Source organism: Narcine bancroftii, chromosome 8, assembly GCF_036971445.1.
Source record: "Narcine bancroftii isolate sNarBan1 chromosome 8, sNarBan1.hap1, whole genome shotgun sequence".
NCBI classification, from domain to species: Eukaryota; Metazoa; Chordata; class Chondrichthyes; order Torpediniformes; family Narcinidae; genus Narcine; species Narcine bancroftii.
Genome location: NC_091476.1, coordinates 147,149,592 through 147,164,821, shown reverse-complemented (window position 1 = coordinate 147,164,821; position 15,230 = coordinate 147,149,592). Strand labels below are relative to the sequence as shown.

Sequence of the window (15,230 nt, the reverse complement as noted above, 5' to 3'; positions counted from 1 at the left end):
GGGGGTGTGAGGCCAGATCATTGAGTCTATTTAAGGTGGAGATAGATATTTGAAAGAGCAAGAAATTGCGGGCTCTGCGGAACTGGTACAGACGAGGATAAATCAGCCATGATCACACTTAAAGATGGGATAGGCTTGTGGTCAACACCCGCTCCTACTTTTTTGTGTCCTTTTGTTACTTAACTGGGGAACAGGTCCGTTTTGTAGAAAGATCAAAGGGCAATTGTGAGACCAGGGAAACTTAAAGCGATAGGAATATCCATGGGAGGGGGATTTTCAGCAGAAATGGTGAGTTAAGTGTTAATCAAAAAACACAGAGAATGCCCAGCAGATCATCGCATCTGTGGAAAGAGAAACCACAAAGGGTCTTTGACCTGAAACATTAACTGACTCACTCTCTCCCTCGCTTCCCTCTTCCCCTCATTCTCCCTCTCTCCATCTCCTCTCACTCTCTCCCCCTCCCCCTCACTCTTCCTCTCCCTCTTTCCTCCATCTCCTCCTCTGACCTCACTCTCTTTCTCTCTCTCCCCATCAAAGCTGCCTGACCAGCTGTCTGTTTCCAACATTCTCTATTTAACTTTCAAATTTCTGGTATCTCAAATTTTTTTTTTGTTTCCATTTTACCAATGTGAATAAATATCAGGGACAAGGGCAAGACCAGGGCTAGTTCAGTTCCATACAGTTTCCAGGAGAGAGTTAGGGCCTTGATAGGGGCAAGAGCAGTGGCTTTGGCCTCTTCTGTGGCATGCTGAGGGAACTACTTGCTCACCAGGGGCTGTTCGTTGGTCAGGATGATCTGAAAATGTAACGGAGAGTGGAGAGAGTGAATTTGGTGGTGAGGTGGAGCTGCACCATGTCCATATAAATGGGGAAACAGTTGTGCTACAATATGAGCTATGTGCAGGTCCTGATGAGGGAATTTGTTTTTGCTTGGAGTCAGCTAGACCATGATGAATAATAATATTAAGAATAATATTGGTCTTGGCACTGCCAGAATAATTAAAATTCCTGATTTACTTCTTTTCCCTCCTTTCACTAATTGCCAAGTTTCATTGAGTGGAGATATTTGCATAAATCGCTGGGGAATGTCAACAAACGCTGAAACACTTTTCCACAGAGCATTACGTTAGATTTTGAACAGTGAAGAATGATGCCTGTTAACATAATTCCAAAATATGTTTTCATTTAAAAAGGAACCTTCGTTCTGCATCCTATAGAGAACAGGACAGGCAACATTGATGCAATCTTCTACCGTCATGAGGGGGGAGAAGGGGTGTCTTAATGCTGTTAACGCATTCCTCCCCCTCCCCCACACTCCACAATGTGCACCCACCTTCTGAGACTAAGCTATGACAGCCACCTAACAGAATCAGGATCACGAAGAGGTTATTCATTCATAAATAAAATTAACATAAATTAAGCCTAAAGCACTTGTTAGATGGTTAATGCACAATTGCTGTTTTACATGGACACTTGTACCCATTGTAGCACAGTCTGAAACACTGGATGATTGGAAGGAATCGCGTACTCCTCACATTGCCTTCTGTCACTGACCTCCTGACCAGCGTCCAGCTCAGGGGTGCAAAGGTTAGAAAATGCCCCAGCGAAGGCCTTTTTGGGTCTTGTTGGGAAGTGTTGAGGGTGAAACGGAGGGAGAGGAGACACAGGCTGGCAGGTGACAGGCTGAAATTGATGCGATGAAATTGGAGATTGCCGAGACTGAAACAGAGAAATGCTGCAGGAACATAGCAGGTCTCGCAGCATCCAGAGGAGGTAAAGATATATTACTGACGTTTCAAACCTGAGCCCTGCTTCAAGGTGTAAGTAAAAAGAAGGGAAGTGCCTGAATTAAATGCCTGAGGAAAATTAAAGAATGTTGGCTGGTGGGGGGGGGGGGGGGGGAGTACAGACCAACAGAGAAAGGTGTTAATTGGATATGGATAGAAGACAGGAGAAAGGAAGGGTGAGTATTGATTGGGCGAGGGGTGTTAGGGGAGGGTTTGGATATGAGAAACACACAAAGATCAGCGTGTTGTCATACCCATGCTCCTGTTCGGCTCCAAATCATGGGTCCTCTACCGGCATCACCTACGGCTTCTAGAACGCTTCCATCAGCGCTGTCTCCGCTCCATCCTCAACATTCATTGGAATGACTTCATCACCAACATCGAAGTACTCGAGCTGGCAGAGTCCGCAAGCATCGAATCCACGCTGCTGAAGACCCAACTGCGCTGGGTGGGTCACGTCTCCAGAATGGAGGACCATCGCCTTCCCAAGATCGTGTTATATGGCGAGCTCTCCACTGGCCACCGAGACAGAGGTGCACCAAAGAAAAGGTACAAGGACTGCCTAAAGAAATCTCTTGGTGCCTGCATCATTGACCACCGCCAGTGGGCTGATCTCGCCTCCAACCGTGCATCTTGGCACCTCACAGTTCGGCGGGCAGCAACCTTCTTTGAAGAAGACCGCAGAGCCCACCTCACTGACAAAAGACAAAGGAGGAAAAACCCAACACCCAATCCCAACCAACCAATTTTCCCTTGCAACCGCTGCAACCGTGTCTGCCTGTCCCGCATCGGACTTGTCAGTCACCAACGAGCCTGCAGCAGACGTGGACATACCCCTCCATAAATCTTCGTCCGCGAAGCCAAGCCAAAGAAAAGGAAGGATATGAGTGTGATATGAATTTGAGTCCAAGGTCTATTGCATTACTGGTGACGTACTACACCAGCAGATCCACTGAAGAACAGCTTTGTCCCAATGGCTATCAGATGCTTGAACCTCCCCATACTACTCTAATCATAAACTACTCCCACACCTCCAACCCGGAAAAGGATCTTCGGCACAACTTTTTTTTGGTCACAAGAATTTTATATCATAAAACACAGGAGTAGAAATGGGCTATTCAGCCCATCGAGTCTGTCCTGCATTCAATCATGAGCTGATCCATTTTCCCACTCAGCCCACTGCCCGGCCTTCTTCCCATAATTTTTGATGCTGTAGCGAATCAAAAACCTATCAATTTTCTGCCTTAAGTACACCCAATGACATGGCCTCCACAACCACCTGTGGCAACAAATTCCACAGATTTACCACCCTTTGGCTGAAGAAATTCCTCTGCATCTCTGTCCTAAGCAGATGCCCTTCAATCCTCTTGTCCAAGATTCTCCCACCATGGTAAACAACCTTTGTACATCTCTGTCCATGGCTTCAATGAGAATCCCCCCCCCCCCCATTCTCCAAAATTCCAACGAGTAAAGGCCAAGAGCAGTCAAACAATCTTCATATAGTAGCCCATCCCTTCCCAGAATCATCCTTGTGAACCTTCTCTGAATCCTCTCCAACGCTATTTTTATCCATTTTTAATTTAATGTATATTATTATACTTCTTTTGTGAAGTACCTGTTTGGCTGCAGCAAGTAAGAATTTTGGTGTATATTACATTGTACAATGTATATAACAATAAACATCATTATGCACAACGTGTGTTTCAATCAGGTTGTCTCTCACGCTCGTGGACTCCAGCAGAAGGAAATCTCGTCTATTCAATGAACCCAGCCCCTCCAGGTATCAGACTAAGAAAAGGAGACAGCATGGTTGGCGTAATGGTTAGCGCAACGCCTTAACAGCGCCAGCGACCGAGGTTCAAATCCTGCGCTGTCTGTAAGGAGTTTGTATGTTCTCCCTGTGTCTGCGTGGGTTTTCCCTGGGGGCTCTGGTTTTTTTCCACCATTTGAAGCGTACCAGGGTTGTAGGTACATTGGGTGTAAATTGGGCAGCATGGACTTGTGGGCCGAAATGGCCTGTTACCGTGCTGTATGTCTAAATTTTTAAAAAACCTTCTCAACAGATTCAAAAATAAAAGGCACTTCTTCCCTGTCATTCAATGGCATTATTGAAATGAGTTGTTTATAGTCACACATATGGTTAAAAACTTGGCTTTGGGTGTTATCCAGGCAAGTAGACATACTCAAGTATAGCAGACACTGCATTAGTTACACAAAAGGATGTAGTGTTATGTTAAGTTAAAGGGTTACAAAACAAAGTGTTGGGGAATGAGTAGCTCAAGTAGCGCAAAAGTATTATCTTTTATCAATGAGGGGATCATTTAAGAGTTTGATAACAGCAGGAAAGAAACGGTCTGGAGTTTGGTGTTTTCAAGCTGGTAATCTTCTGCCCTGCTGGAGCAAGGAAAAGAGATAATGAGTGGGGTGGACAGGCTTGCTAGTACGTTGGCAACTTTCCTGAGCCTGCAGGAGGTATAGACCAAGTTGATGGTTTGCAAAGTTCTCTGCATCATGGCCAATTCTCCATCCCATAACCATACCCCAGGTGTCTCATGTTGAATCTGGGTACAATGGTACATGCTCTGCTGGTGTCAAAACAGGGCCCACCCCAAATGAGGCGGCATGGTTTGCATAGCGGTTAGCGCGATGCTGTTATAGTGGCAGCATCTTGGGTTTGAATCCGCCACCGTCTATAAGGAGTTTGTAAGTTCATCTTGTGACTGTGTGCGTTTCCTCTGGGTGCTCTGGTTTCCTCCGACTGTTCAAAACGTACCGGGGTTGTAGGTCAATTGGGTGTATTTGGGCGACACGGACTTGTGGGCCGAAAGGGCCTATTATCATAAAGTATGTATAAATCTAAAAAATGCTGCACTGGTGCGTGGCACTGGAGTAAGCGCAGGGCCCAGCCTGTGTGTTGCACTGGTGTGAACACAAGGCCCCTCCATGTGCTACACTCGTGCGTTGCACGTTCGCCAAGATGGAGACTTACCGGAGAACAGCTGCTGTTCCAGTCCGCCACTTTAGACGCCACCGAGGTGAGCTGCTTTCTCCGGGCCGCCGTTTCAGTCAGGCCGATATAGCTCCGTCCGGGATCTGATGCCGAGCTTCTCCGGGGCTCCCCCATGTCCAGGGAACTCGAGTAGCCACTCAGCCTCCTGGTGTAGCCCTCAGAGGCAACTCCGGCTCCACCGCCACACCGCTCAGCTCCCTCGGCCCAGCCACTCTGCCGGTGTGTCCTCCTTGGGGCCAGCCTGGAAAAATCCAGTCCTAGGTCACTGTTGCGCTTGGCAGGGTGAGCCGGAGTTTCCGATGGGTTATGTCTCCAGGCCGCCCTCTCTGGCACCTCCTCCCGGCTGGCCGGGTGAATCCGCCCCGGCCTGGATGGAACTAGACCATCGTCCCCACCTGCATACTCGGGGGATGACTCTCGCATCCCACAGCTGCCGTCTGCCAGCTCGGGAGATGCGGCTGCTGCCCTGCCGCTGCCAAGCTCTGCCTCATCCTCTTCGCTGCTGCCCGATTCCAAAGGCCTCATCGTGATGTCACTCCGGCGAACAGAGATTTCGTACGGGACATTCCGCTGCACGGATGGCTCGCCTGATCCCAAGGTAATGTTGCTGATGGAGGTGTGCTTTTCCCTTGTGCCCCCTCTTTGCGAGGACAACTCTGAGGGAAGGATGGTGATGCTGCTGGTTACTTTATTTGGCATGGTTTGGGGAGAGAGCCGGTGTTCCCCGGCTGTCGGCTCCACCCCAGCTGTCATCACTTCCTTCTTATCCACAGCGATGATGGCGGGCTTGATGATTGCTTTGGACCTCAGACCCTCACGAGGGCTGCATACCCTCTTCAGCTCCAGACCTGACTTTGAACTCACACTGATGTTGTGCGAAGCCGAGGGCTCTCCGTGCTTGAACTTGGGAGACTCTTGCTCTGGGCAACACTTCACTGCGGTGTACTCCAAACCCAGGTCTTGGGACCTCGAAGAATGCAAATACCTTGACCGGTGTGGTCTCGTGGGCATTCTCTCGGTGGCTGGCATGTCCCTGGCAAGGGGGACTTCAAACTCCGCTACGTAGGAGCTCTGGCTCTCGCTACAGGGTGTCAGAGAAGGCGACTGGTTTGTGTAAGTGGCCACCATTCCATTCAAAAGGGCAGGGCTTGTGGACACTGGGTCTTCGCCACAGTCGTTCACCTCATCCTCAACAGTCGGCTTCTCATTTGCGGACATTTCTGAACAGTTCAGTGGTTTCTTCTGTCTGTCTGAGAGTGTAGCCTGCTCCAAGTCCCCGTTATCTTTATCTGCTTTGCTCTTTGGTCCATTAATGCTTGGTTTACTGTGACTACCCCAGGGTCTCTTCGCATTGGGGTCATTGGCCGCAGGGGGGTATCGACTGAGCACAGATGGAGGCTCCCTTGTCTTTTTCACTTTCTCTGGCATGAGGTCCTGATCCTTCTGTTCAGCACCAAGCATTGAAGCCTTTTCTTCCCATTTCTTTTCACCAGCAGTCGTCACTCTAGGGTTGGAAGATGCCCGCTGAAATCTTCGATTGGCACCGGGACTGAGTGGACGCCTGTAACTCTTCCCTACAATGTCATCATCTATCAGCAAGTCTCGATTTCTCATTTTCTCCCTCTGGCTTCTTGGCTGAGATGAAACCTCCTGAGATTTCTCTTTCAGGACCTGCGATTCGGTTGCCACCCCCCTATACTTTGGTTTGTCCTGCCGGGACCTGATGCGAATCTCCTGTTGTGTGGTCTCCCCGTTCCCCAAGGCCTTGTCCCTGGACATCTGCTGCTTCATTTCCTCTATCTGGTCACCCAGCAGTTTGGCTAGTGATTGCTCATTTAGGAACTTCTCCTGCAACTCATTGTGCTTTGCCTCGGTTTTCTTCAAGTCTTCCTCCACCATCTCAAGGAAGGTCAGACGCTTCTTCAACCTTTCGATTTCTTGAGTGAGATCCTTAATCTTGTTGTCCTCTTGGCCTCCCTGGGTGTCTCTGTTTCCGAGTCCAACATTGTGTGCTATGGTCAGAGAGTCTAACCCTCTCTTTCCCAGGCTTCCTTTGGAGGAGAGGCTAGTGGACATGGTTTCCTCGATCCTGAGGTCACTTCTGTCCCCTGTATAACCGTAGGTCTTCTCAATTACATTAGCCCTGAGATTTGAGGAGTTCTTGCTTTGGTCTGCTGCATTGATTCTGTTATTCATTTCTAATTTCATTGTCAAGTCCTGTATAGCTTGCTCATTCTCCTGCAGTGTTTCACTCATGGCTTTTCTTTCCTCAGCCAGCATGATAGTGAGTGATTTTAACTTTTCCAGTTCCAAAATGATGGATTTTTCCGATTTGTCAAGTCGGTGCTCTGAGAATTCGAGCTCCTTCACTCGGCTTCGGAGGAGTTCCAGTTCGGATGTCAGCTTCCTGCTTAGGTTCTTCTCCTCATTCAAGCTCAGGCCCAGCTGAGTGCAGTCCGACTTGCTCCTGTTGAACGCCTCCTCCAACTTCTCCAGATCCGCCATTCTGTCCTGCAGCTTTTCAATCTCCTCCTTGAGGCTTTTGCTCAGCTTAACCTCCGCCTCTAGCTTCTCCTTCAGGTGCCTGCACATGTCCTCGGCCTTCCTTACCTCCTCATCCTTCCCCTCGATGGCCAGGACCCGCCTGCGCAGGACGTCCACGTCAGACAGGAGGCTGGAGTTGCTGCCTTCTGCCTGAATGACCTTGTCCTGTAGGTCCATGATCTCGTCCTCCATCCGATGGAGGCTCCTTGTGGCCTCCTCCAGTTCATCCACCCGACGTCCCAAGCTGCTTAACTTTAACCTGAGCTGCCGGCTCGAAGTCTCCTTCAGACTCATCATGTCTGTCATCACTTTTCCTTCCAATGGCAGAGTTTGGATTGAGGAGGGGTTACCAAGGGTGACTTATCTTTCAGTCTTAAAACCTTTCACCCCCCACCCCCTCACTTTGGGCATTTATCCTTCACCTCTTCTGGCTAGGATTTTATCTTAATTGTTGAAACTCTCAAGCACAATTTTCACTTTTTTTTCCCAAATCCCTTGCGTCTGAAATGCCCTTTTCGGAGTCAAAAGCATTTTAACCTGTAAAGAAAATAAAAGATACCTGAGAATTCTCGCCATGGTTACGCAAGGAGTTTTAATTAACTACATTTAGTTCAGTCAGGAGAAACACTGTGTAACATAATCCTTCTAAGAAAGAAAAACTTTTACTTATTTCCTCTAGGACACAATTGCCTTCATCACCAACAAACATTCTGCTGGGCTTCCAGCACATTTACAACCATGGCCCTGGAGTACTGGCAGGAAAATTCCCAGGGAAATTCCCATTTTGGTGTCCCTTCTGAAGGCTGGAACTGTGACAGAACTCCCTCTTCCTCCAGAAACTGCTGCCTCCTAGTGGGTTATGGTGACAGAGGAGAGTGGGAGGCTCCACCTTTATATGGAGCCTTTTGACCCCCCCCCCCCCCATGCCTCCCCACCCCTCCCCCCTCCACCCCCGAGGCCATCAAATGAGCTATTCTTTTTGTGTGCTCACTGTTGCAATGTAGGAAGTGCAAAGCCTGAACTTTGGACTGGAAGATTCCACAAAACATCAGAGAAATAAGTGACCAGATGATCTGCTACTTTTGAAAGTATCTTTTTATTTCTATTGGTTAAATGCAGCCCAATTAGATTTGGCATGTTGAGCGTTTGATCCCGGGCACAAAGGACCATTAACCAAGGGGAACTGGACTCTAAGTTACTTCTCTTGCCAAACTTTTCATGATCTGGAGAGAGTTTATTATGCTATTAGTACCAACTAATGCTCCCAAAGGCCAAAGTTCAGCATCCCATCCTCAATTTCAAGCTTTAATTAAATATTTATTTCAATAAACAATGTGTCAAACAGCAACTATTCACAGAACTATATCTAATAAATGACATAGTAATAGAGAAAAAACAATTTGCGATAGGTGGTAAATCAACCTTTCCCCTCTTGCACATGCATTTTACATGTCAAATTAAAACCCTGTAGTTCTTATCTGTGACACACTCAATCCCCTTGATGGGGGGGGGGGGGGGGGGGGAGAGGAAGAGATCTCCACTGTTTCCAGAACTAAGTTCAACCGCATTGTCATGTGTAGCGAGAGAGATACAGAGAGAATTCGTTTTGTGTGCAATCCAGCCAGTTAACTCGTATGCAGTCAGTACAGCAGTGTTGACACAGAGCAGAGTTAGACAGAAGTTAGTTAGAACTAAGCAAAGAGAACATTATTCGATTCGTGTGAGGTTCAGTCAAGAGTCAGATAACAATGAAAAAGAAACTCCTTGAATCATAATCTCGCATCTTCTTCCCAACAGGAGGAGTGGCCAGGGTGGGATGTGCTTTTTCATTGAGCTGGGTTTGTCACTCTCTGCAGCACTCCATACAATTCAAGACATGAGAGAAAACTGTACAGATTTCACACCGGTAGACGTTGGACAATAATACTGTAAAATTAATTGAAGTAAAGGATTGTTAGTGAGACATTGTGTCCAAAAGCCTCATCTGTATACATGTCAATCTCTGCCTTCAATACACCCAATGACCTTGCTTGCTTCCACAGCCACCTGTAGCAACAGGTTTCACAGACAAGCAAAGGCTCAGGCCCAAAACATTGGTTATGCATCTTTATCTTTGCCTCATAAGAACGCTTTGCGACTTGCTAGGTTTCTCCAGCATTTTTGTGTAAAATACAAAAATATAATCACATTAGGGTGCCTCAGTAGGATGGAATTCAGTATCTCTACCACAGAAGCAGGCCATTCACCCCAATGGATCCATTCTGGCATCCATGTTCCAAAAAAGTCTGCTCTAACATTTTGTGGACACGCCCAGTGTATCTCCATCCCTTTCCATTCTTTCCCCTTGAAAAAGACCCATTATCCCCACTCCCCCATACAAGCCTCTGCCATCCTCACTTTATTGAAACCCCCCCCCCCCCCACAAAGTATGTTATGGCAACTACATTCCTTCAACTGACCAAGATTATAACTGTCCCATTAAATATACTTGGATCAACCACCTCTGTAACCATCTCATGAGTCCAGGATTTAAAGAGATGCCATCTTCAACAAACTTCATCAGGAAAGGTCTAGAGAATTTATTTGGTGCATCAGCGCCACTGTCAATTGACTTGACACACACCACTTCTGAACCATTGATCCTGAAACAAGAGTTCAAATCCTACCAAGGCAGCTGGAAAATTAAATTTGAGTAATTAAATAAATCTAGAATTAAAAAAAAAGTCAGTAATGATGTCAGTGGAGTTGTCAGATTATCTTAAAACCCTATTGGCTCACAAACATCCTTCAAGAAAGGAAATCTGTCATCTATGTCCACTCTGGCCAATATTCAGATCCATCCCTGTGATAGTAAATCACCTCCATCTCTTCGCCTTCAGATCCTTCCCCATTTACATCCGCAACACCTCATGTGCCCTTCATCTCTTCAATGACTTCAGACAGCATTTTGTGTTTTCACTCCTTCACTATGTTGACCCATTAACTCTCTCCTCGGTTCCAGAGTAACTAGGGATATAGAATAGATGCAAGCGATCCCATTGATGAGCAAGTTGTTTGATTCCTTCAAAGACCTTTATTGAGGCTAATGCCATGCTGCGAATAGCGAGGACGAGGAAGGGAGCGGAAGGGGGCTCAAGCTAAAGCAAGCAGCAATTGGTGCATTACGGGCCGCCTCTTTTGTAAACTGCAGGGGTGGCATGGTTTGTGTAGTGGTTAGTGCAATGCCTTTACAGCGGCAGCAACTGGGACCCAGGTTCGAAGGAGTTGGTAAGTTCTTCCTGTGTCTGCATGGGTTTTCCCCAGGTGCTCTGGTTTCCTCCCACCATTCGAAACGTATGAGGGTTGTAGGTTAATCGGGTGTAAATTGGGCCACATGGACGTGGGCTGAAATGGTCTGTTACCGTGCTGCATGTCTAAATTTAAAAAAAAACATTAGTGAGGTCAGACTAATTTATTTCATAAAAGCATAAAAATTGTAAGCCAAGGTGAATCCAAGACCCAGAATAAAAGTTAAAGCTCCTAAGCTCCCAGTGATGGGCATTAACTCTCCCGACATGATACAACTATAGTCGCTTACTTTCATATGGGATTAGGGGTGGCATGGTTAGCACATTGCTATTAGAGCACCAGTGACCCAGGTCTGAATCCACCACTGTCTGTAAGTGGTTTGTATGTTCTCCTCGTGTCCATGTGGGTTCCCTCCGAGTGCTCTGGTTTCCTCCCATTTTCCAAAGACATAAGGGGTTAGTAGGTTAACTGGTCACTTGGGAGTATTTGGGCGGTGCGGCCTCATGAGCCGGAAGGGCCCGTTACCAGGCTGCATCTCTAAGTCAAACTAGAATCTTTAACGTTGCCTGAAACTCCATACTTGTGGTGACTTAAGAGTTTGGTCAAAGATGAAGTGTTTCTCTGAAGAGATTGAAAGGAGCAGAGAGTGGGGGGGAGGGGGGGGTTAAAGAGATCAAAATTGGAGGAGTGCAGGTATCTCATGAAGGCTGGTATTTGGAAAATGAACATACAAGGAAGGGATTTGAAATTAGCAATAAAAATTTTAAAATTGAGGGACAGAGTGAAGGTGTGATGGTGGAGAAGATTTAGAATACAGTCATTAATCCCTCCTGGTAAATTTAAATATGGAATTAAGACATACAGCACGGTAATAGGTCCTTTTGGCCCACAAGCCCTTTCTGCCCAATTCTTGGACTCTTTTTTGAACGATGCTAGGAAACCACAGACACGGGGCGAATGAACAACATCAGATTCGAACCTCAGTTGCTGGTGCTGTAACAGCGTTGCGCTAAACCACTGCGCTAACCGTGCTGACCTATCAGCTGTAGTTCAATGGAAGAGTTTCAATTCCATGGACTTTAAGCAGTTTTTAAAGCAGCACTTGCTTCACCTCACCGATAATATTAGCAGAGGTATTTCCTTGAAAGCTGAAATTATTAAATAATTTGCTGCTAGTTTAGGGACGGAGAGACTTTGAAGGAGAGTGAACTTCTATTAGCCTTGTACACCTGCTTGTGGGAATGTCAGGAGCCCTTCATTTCTGAATTCAGTCTTGGGAGCAGGGATTTGTGTCTGGTACCAGCAAGATCAAATCGGGATAAAATTCCGAAGCAACTGCATATCAAAGAGTGCAAATAGAGGGATATGAAGTGTGCAACAGGCATGAAATCTTGTGCGGCTTTCTCAAACTACAAATAGCACTTCCACTATCTTTATAACTGGCACAAGTTCATGGGGAACAAATCTTGGCAGCTACAGATTTTCACAGCCACTTTCTCTTTTCTTATTTCATGCCTGCCTTTATTTTACAATAATTTGGACTATATAATGCGTTAAATATTATGTTCTATTTGATTTGGGTTACCAAGGTTACAGAAAACTGCACAGTAAGTAGCTAAGGAAATGAATGAATACAGTAAGCAGCTAAGGGAAATGAATGACTCCACAAAAGACTCCATTTTGCCATGCGATAGTTGGAAAGGTTATTATTGCATTGGTGCTAGTCGCAAGGGGAAGGTTACCCTCAGTCATCTGGGACTCGACTGAAGTTCATTATAATACTATTCCCTCAATTCACAGTGGTTTAGCATGTTGCAGAGTACAAGTGGATTAAATGAAGCAAATTGGTGAAACCTGCAAAAAAAAAATTGTGGAAAATAAATAGGTAATAAAATATGGGTGGCATTATTAGCACAACGCTGTAACTGCGTCAGCAATTGGGACCTGGGTTCGAATTCAGCGCTGTCTGTACGGAGTTTGTACGCTCTTCTCGTGTCTGCATGGGTTTTCCACAGGAGCTTCAGTTTCCTCTCACCGTTCAAAATGTACCTGGGGTTGCAGGCTAATTGGGTGTAATTAGGCGGCATGGGCTTGTGGATTGTTACCATGCTGTATGTTTAAATTTAAATTTTAAATCTAAGTTTAAATTTCAGTGCCCTAGCAGTCAGTTCACTAATTGCATAACACATAATCTCAAGCAACAGACAAATTCACTTATCCGGCATCTACCTATCCCCATAGGTGTTGGATATCAGGGTTTTCACTGTATATTCTTAACAGGAGAATGGAAATTTTTCCGTGCACTTTCCCAGACGCTGATCCTTTCACTCAAACAACATCCCAGGGAAATGAACAAAGAAAGGTGAACACAAGCTCATTTTTATTTTGCACTTTTTTAGGCATTTACAGAACAGTATCTTGGGATTTGCTCCCCCTTATAGATGGAAGTTCTAACAAGTGTTCTTTGACCTGAAATATTATCAGTTTCACTTTCCACAGACGTTGTATGATCTGTCAATTCCAGCACTTCTTAAATTTACAGTTTGATGTGTAGAAATGCCAGAGAACTGTGGCCACTCAATAATTTGTAAATATAATCATGAAAGTACTAAGAGTGAGAAAGATAATGTGCAATGAAATTATGGATCAGGGGCAAAGGGTGTTAGAAGTTTGGAACAAGGTCACGGCTGTGAGGCTGCAATTTTACGTCATATTCAGAAGATGGATACCAGTTTTACACCCCCTACTACTGGACTGGGATCACAGGAGAGAATTGCTGGAAGCTGGACACTTCCAAAGCTGATTCCCCGCAATGCCAATTCACATTTGGGGCTTGGCTGTGGACTTAAATTCTTTGGCTCTGTCCCCAGGTAGAAGCTCAGAACGACAATATCTAGAAGCTCAATGGTAACTCTGAACAGCTACTGGATCCACAGGCTAATGAGTGACAAAGCACATTACTGATGGTCAATCTTTGTTCAAACACCATGTGACAATGTCTTTGGTCAGCTGAAAGCAAGTCATCTCTGGCTCGTCCTTCTAGAACATAAAACACAGTACAGGTCCTTCAGCCCTTGATGTTGTGCCAACTTGTATATTACTTTAAAAAAGTACTAAACCTTCCCTACCCTGTAACCCTCTATTTTTCTTCCATCCATGTGTCTGTCTAAGAGTCTCTTAAATGTCCCTAATATTTCTGCCTCCACCACCATCCCCAGCAAGACATTCCAGGCACTTAGAACTTTCTTCATTAAAAAAACTGCTCCTGTCTCCCTTAAATGTCCCACCCTTCAATTTGTATGCATGTCCTCTGGTGTTTGCTATTCCTGCCTTGGAAAACAAGCACTGGCTGTCCACCCTAATCTATGCCACTCATAATCTTGGGAAACAATTATGCAAATGGACCAGAATTCAGGGTTCACACTTAAAGGTTCGATTGGCGTCCACAGTTTTAAATGGATGCATTAAAATGTACCACTGGCAGCCATAATTCATGCAATGCTGCAATGGGCTGAATGTTGAAACTTGTCAATTTATGACACCCTGCTGACATCATGATATATTTGTAATAATCCATGGACCCAGATCACAAACATTCATCAGTTTTAAAGCATGGTGCAAGGCAACATCTGTTTCTGCTTAACCCTTTCCATGGCCTATTTCAGTAACGTGTCAACACCAGAACCATTTTGTTTTATGATCCGGCATTTACGAGTTGCAGTTTGAGGCCAGGAGTAATTGATCCGCTTTCAGATTTACGTTCAACACCACCAAATTATAGGAAACTCATCTTATTTTCGTTAATTAAAAGAGTAGAGGGCATTATTCTGTTCAGTTCAAAATGTGGCAACGTCAACAAACCCAACTCCACAATGATGGTTCTAGACAACACGCAAGTCTCTGAAGCATGGTCATTTATTTAGTGTTGGCTCAAAAAATTTCCACTGGAACTCTGCTCCTCTCCATTTCCAGAACATCCCGTCTTATTATAAAAGGAAATAGTTCAGATTCACGCACCATGGCTGAGATTTTAGTTCAAGTACTCAGTGTGTGTGTGTGTGTGTGTGTGTGTGTGTGTGTGTGTGTGTGTGTGTGTGTGTGTGTGTGTGTGTGTGTGTGTGTGTGTGTGTGTGATTTGACAAGCATTCAATGAACCAGCAAGTTAGGCCAATACAACCTGCTTAAAGCAAACAACAGATACACAGACAGATAAATTATCACAAGTATTCAAGTATTCACATGACATTACTTCAAAGGTGTGCATCGTTTGATACTTCTGAATGAATATATTGATGGTGTCAATGAAGATATTTTATACATAGCATTATCCTTGTTTTAGGCAACAGGTGTCACCTGGTAGGGGCCTCCCTTTGAATTTACAGTTGATTTTTAAGATGAAAATATGTCTGGTAATCTTTGTTTACATCATCAGGACAACATACCCTGGACCTAAAACACCTCCTCATTAGTCAGGAAGACGCAGCAGTGTCTACACTTCCTAAGTCGGTCAAGGAGGGCAAGGTCATTAGCTCCCATATTGACATTTTACAGGAGTACAATTGAGAGTGTCCTGTCTGGTTACATCATTGTGTAAAGCATCG

At 45.5% G+C, this 15,230-nt stretch overlaps 1 protein-coding gene across 9 annotated transcripts in view; it reads right to left on the bottom strand.

Moving 5' to 3' along the window:
• The window catches only part of luzp1 (leucine zipper protein 1), a 156,704-nt gene that overhangs the window by 38,649 nt on the left and 102,825 nt on the right, over positions 1-15,230 (bottom strand). For 5 of the 9 annotated variants that reach the window (XR_011343455.1, XM_069895198.1, XM_069895199.1 and 2 more), the window contains 2 exons: positions 4,777-7,878; positions 770-796 (listed from right to left, as the gene is read on the bottom strand). Coding sequence is in view for 8 of the 9 variants with exons in the window: in XM_069895198.1 (XP_069751299.1) it covers positions 770-796; positions 4,777-7,647 (2,898 nt within the window). In the remaining variant the exon portion in view is untranslated. Of the gene's footprint in view, positions 1-769; positions 797-2,602; positions 4,182-4,776; positions 7,879-15,230 lie in introns of those variants that run through there. The other 4 variants (XM_069895204.1, XM_069895201.1, XM_069895202.1 and 1 more) reach the window with 3 other exon arrangements.